The sequence below is a fragment of the Eriocheir sinensis genome, chromosome 24, assembly GCF_024679095.1.
Source record: "Eriocheir sinensis breed Jianghai 21 chromosome 24, ASM2467909v1, whole genome shotgun sequence".
Taxonomy (NCBI): Eukaryota; Metazoa; Arthropoda; class Malacostraca; order Decapoda; family Varunidae; genus Eriocheir; species Eriocheir sinensis.
The window spans coordinates 16,332,652-16,337,651 of record NC_066532.1 but is presented as its reverse complement, the minus strand read 5'-3'; the positions used below and the strand labels follow the sequence as shown (position 1 = coordinate 16,337,651).

At 53.5% G+C, this 5,000-nt stretch overlaps 1 protein-coding gene across 1 annotated transcript; it reads right to left on the bottom strand.

The window, feature by feature from the left end:
• Positions 1-2,214: 2,214 nt before the first annotated feature.
• On the bottom strand, positions 2,215-4,622 carry LOC127003154 (golgin subfamily A member 6-like protein 2). The gene has a single exon (XM_050869546.1). The coding sequence runs from the start codon at positions 4,573-4,575 to the stop codon at positions 2,335-2,337; it is 2,241 nt and encodes a 746-aa protein (XP_050725503.1). The 5' UTR covers positions 4,576-4,622; the 3' UTR covers positions 2,215-2,334.
• Between the last annotated feature and the right edge of the window lie 378 nt (positions 4,623-5,000).

Here is a 5,000-nt window from a genome sequence, read left to right as displayed (position 1 = left end):
CGTTGACAAGTAATGAATGAGAGAGAGAGAGAGAGAGAGAGAGAGAGAGAGAGAGAGAGAGAGAGAGAGAGAGAGAGAGAGAGAGAGAGAGAGAGAGAGAGAGAGAGAGAGAGAGAGAGCATATTGGCCGGACTAAAGTTTATATGAAATCGAAAACTTAAAAGAAAGTTCAGAAAAGGGATTCGATCGTTTATTCATGAAGGAAATGTTCTACTTCATCCAGTCCTGTTCTCTCTCTCTCTCTCTTTATTCTTCTCTTTATTATCTTTTCTTCTCTCTCTCTTTCTCTCTTTTTGTCTATCTATCTACCTTTCTTTCTTTTTCTTCTTCCTTTTCTTCTCTTTTCTTATTTTATCTTTTCTTCTCTCTTCTTTATTTTCTTCTCTCTCTTTCTCTTTTTTTGTCTATCTATCTATCTATCTATCTATCTATCTTCTTCTTTTTCTTCTTTTTCTTCTTCTTCTTCTTTTTCTTCATCTTCTTCTTTCCTCCTCCTTTCTCTCCCTCTTCCCTCTTTCCAACCCACATTTTCTCCTGTCTCGCAAAACTCCCCCAAAAGTAGAAAAAAAATGACATCGGTAGTTTATTCACGAAACTGACAATTTGAGATAAAAAAACAGATATGATTCCTTATTTAGCGACTCTATATACAGGTAAATACACGGTTATAGAAATCGTTCAATCACTACCTTTGAAGTTTTTTGTAATGTATGTCTTTTTTATTGATGGTCCCAAAAGAAATAATGATAAAAGAGAGAGAAGGAAGGGTAGAAATAAAAGGGAAGAGATCAGAAAGGAAGAAGGAGGAGGAGGAGGAGGAGGAGGAGGACCAAGGAGAAAGTATTGAAAGGAAAAGAAGAAGAAGAAGAAGAAGAAGAAGGGAAAGAAGGCTGCAAATAAAAGCAAATAGAACGGAAAGAAAGGGAAGAAGGAGGAGGATCAAGGAGAAAGAGTAATGAAAGAAAGAGAAGAAGAAGAAGAAGAAGAGGAGGAAGAGGAGGAGGAGGAGGAAGGATATATCAAAGAAAGGCTTATTGTGCGACTCAGAAAAGAAGGAGAGGAAGAGATGAAAGAGAATAAGAACAGAGAGAGAGAGAGAGAGAGAGAGAGAGAGAGAGAGAGAGAGAGAGAGAGAGAGAGAGAGAGAGAGAGAGAGAGAGAGAGAGAGAGAGAGAGAGAGAGAGAGAGAGAGAGAGAGAGAGAGAGAGAGAGAGGAAAGGAAGAGGCGGAGAAAAAGTGAGAGAAACTGAATAGCGCAAGAGAGAGAGAGAGAGAGAGAGAGAGAGAGAGAGAGAGAGAGAGAGAGAGAGAGAGACAGAGAGAGAGAGAGATAATAAAATGTGCAAAGATGTTTGTCCGTATCTCTCTCTCTGTCTATATGTGTGTTCGTTTGTTTGTTTAGATAGACGATTCGATTACGTTTACCTTGACATCAGTTGAGTCTGTCCATGGATGTGGTGAGGATGTTGAGGCCGCCAAAGCTTCACACATCTTGGCATAGCGTAATGCATAACAATTTTGGGTCTTGCCGGGAAGTCACTCAACGGATTGGCCTGGACCGCGGTGTTACGGACGCGTGATGGACGACGCGGGTTCGAATCCCCACGCTGCCACCTCGGATTTTTCAGTCACCGCCGAGTGGCTTAAAACTACCCACATGCTGTCCTGAAGACCACCCATCAACCCGGACTCTAAAAGAAACCGTCCAAGTGAATCAAGAAGGAGTTCCGGAGGGCAGCATGAGCCAAGAGAAGATGGCGCCACTATAAACACTTGCCTGCGCCATGACGGGCTGGGGTCAACTACCATCCAGGCCCCTCAAGAGAGCGCTATAGGCGTACACGTAAAAAAAAAAAAGGTAAATCACTAGACTGGTAAAGTGCCATATTGAGTAGTCATGTGATGGACCGTGAAATACTAAACGTCCAGGAAGTCTCATGAAGTGATAGATTGTGAAGTATGTGATGGACCGTGAAATACTAAACGTCCAGGAAGTCTCATGAAGTGATAGATTGTGAAGTATGTGATGGACCGTGAGATTTAAAACGTCCAGGAAGTCTCATGAAGTGATAGATTGTGAAGTATGTGATGGACCGTGAAATACTTAACGTCCAGGAAGTCTCTGAAGTGATAGATTGTGAAGTATGTGATGTACCGTGAGATTTAAAACGTCCTGATGAGTTTCACAGATAGATTGCAAAGTCATGTGATATACCCTAAAATATTAAACTCTGATAAGTCTGGTAAATTGTGAAGTCAAGAAATCATGAGATATACAGAAAATTGTGAAACTCCCTTCAAATGAAACTTTTGTCATCATCATCAGGCGTGGAACTAACCATGAGGTGGACCCTGAACTGAAGGGCCGGACTGGTTGCCTGGATGGCGGGCCTGGTTGCCTGGATGACGGGCCTGGTTGCCTGGATGGCGGGCCTGGTTGCCTGGATGACGGGCCTGGTTGCCTGGATGGCGGGCCTGGTTGCCTGGATGGCGGGCCTGGTTGCCTGGATGACGGGCCTGGTTGCCTGGATGGCGGGCCTGGTTGCCTGGATGACGGGCCTGGTTGCCTGGATGACGGGCCTGGTTGCCTGGATGACGGGCCTGGTTGCCTGGATGACGGGCCTGGTTGCCTGGATGACGGGCCTGGTTGCCTGGATGACGGGCCTGGTTGCCTGGATGACGGGCCTGGTTGCCTGGATGGCGGGCCTGGTTGCCTGGATGACGGGCCTGGTTGCCTGGATGACGGGCCTGGTTGCCTGGATGACGGGCCTGGTTGCCTGGATGACGGGCCTGGTTGCCTGGATGACGGGCCTGGTTGCCTGGATGACGGGCCTGGTTGCCTGGATGACGGGCCTGGTTGCCTGGATGGCGGGCCTGGTTGCCTGGATGACGGGCCTGGTTGCCTGGATGACGGGCCTGGTTGCCTGGATGACGGGCCTGGTTGCCTGGATGACGGGCCTGGTTGCCTGGATGACGGGCCTGGTTGCCTGAAGGGCGACTCTGAGTGCCTAAGGAGCGGGCCTGGGTGTTAGGAGGGCAGGGTGTCACCGCCGCCTCGGGCCTGGCCGCCTTCACCACCGCGGCCCAGCACCGGGTGAGGGGCGCGGGCTGGGGCCCCACAGTGTAAGTCTGGGCTCTTGGTGACACTTTCTGCCCCGGGGTGCCTGAAGCGCGCTTACGATGTCTTCTGCGCGCGCCTGAAGGGCGGCCTTGACTCTTTGAACCCTGGAGCTGAGTCCCTGCAGGTAGGGACTGTGTGCCTGAAGGGCGGCCCTGTGTGCCTGAAGGGCGGCCCTGTGTGCCTGAAGGGCGGCCCTGTGTGCCTGAAGGTGGTGCCTGCGTGCCTGAGTGCCTGCAGCAGGTCTGAGTGTCGTCCTGCTGGCCCGTCGCGTCTTGGTGCTTCCCTCGGTTCTTCTTGTGGCCGGTCACCAGCGACCACTCGTCGGGGCCGAAGTGCTGCAGGCACTCTTCGGGGACAGGGAAGGCGGCGTCCACCTCCTCGGCCCAGGTCTTGGCCGCCACTTCCTTGTTTTGCTGGGCGGGACGAGGCGGATGGGAGGCATCGCTGAGGCTGTCAGGCACTTCCTCCTGACGGTCCTCGACCTTGTCCTCCAGAGGGTCTTCAGATGGCCGTGAATCTTCGCCTTCCAGAACAGCCGTCACGCTCGCCACCTCTTCTGTGCAGGTTACATCTTCGTGCAACTTCGTGTCAACTTCAGTGGCATCCTCAGGCTTCTTCTCTTCTTCCTCCAGAGGTGAGGCAAACTCTATCTCCTCCTCCTCCTCTTTCTCCTCCTCTTTCTCCTCCTCCTCCTCCTCCTCCTCCTCCTCCTCCTCCTCCTCCTCCTCCTCAGCTGAGGCATACTCCTCCTCCTCCTCCTCCTCAGCCGAGGCGTACTCCTCCTCCTCCTCCTCCTCAGCCGAGGCATACTCCCCCTCCAGCTCCTCCTCCTCCTCAGCTGAGGCATACTCCTCCTCCTCCTCCTCCTCAGCCGAGGCGTACTCCCCCTCCTCCTCCTCCTCGGCCGAGGCAAACTCCTCCTCCTCCTCTGGGCCCGCCGTGCACGCCGCAGTGCCCGCAGCGGCCACCGTTTCCCGTGGTCGCCGCGCCCCCCGCAGCGCACACAGCGCCCAGCCCGCAAGGCCCGTGAAGAGCAGCACGCAGACCCGCACAAGGTTTCTCGTGAAGGCCTCGTGCTCCTCGTGGGCCAGCGCCACCCTCTGCTGAAGGCAGGCGAGGCGCTCCCCCGCCTCCCCCAGGCCCCAGAACACCGTCCACCAGCCGTCATGGCCGGCAAGGACGCCGCACTCCCTGAGGGGGTCCCGCGGGGCGGCCAGCACCCAGAGGTCGGCCAGGAGCTGGCGCACCTGCCCGACTCTCGTGGTGTGCGGCCCCGCGGCGTGCCAGGCGCCGACGGTGTGCTGGAGGCTGCGGGAGACGAGCACCGCCTCAAAAGCGGTGCCCACCGCCCACCCCGCTGCCTTCATCAGTGCGTTGGAGACCAACGCCTTCACCACCTTCTTCATGACTTCAGGGTCAATGTTTACAGTCAACAGTTTGCTTTGGTTGGCCATTTTAATTGTTAATTATTCACTTGGCACAGCAAACGAAGGAAGACCGTCATTCACAAGAGGGAGCTGGTAACATGTGGTCTGCACCGACCGGTGTTCTCACAAAGTAGGGGAACTACAGGGCAGGAAACCAAGACGCACGAGGCTGGGAAGGGGAGGGGAAGGGGAGGGGGAAGGGAAGGGAAGGAGGGGGAAGGAGAGAGAGGAAGGAGGAGGAAGGTAGAGAAAGCAAGTGGAGGGAAGAAGAGAGGGCGACAGAAGGGCAAAGATGAGTAGAGGAAGTGGTGGAGAGGAGGAGGAGGAGAAGGAGGAAGAGGAGGAGGAGGAGGAGATATTAGAGATTAAAAAGAGGTGAAGCTGTTGGTGTTCTCAACTGGCGTGTTTTGGCTTTCGAAGAGCCACGTGGTCACAGAGCAGCCTCCCGAAAC

Coding starts and splice junctions, on each gene's coding strand:
- LOC127003154 (XM_050869546.1), bottom strand. CDS start 4,575: ATGGCCAACCAAAGCAAACTGTTGACTGTAAACATTGACCCTGAAGTC.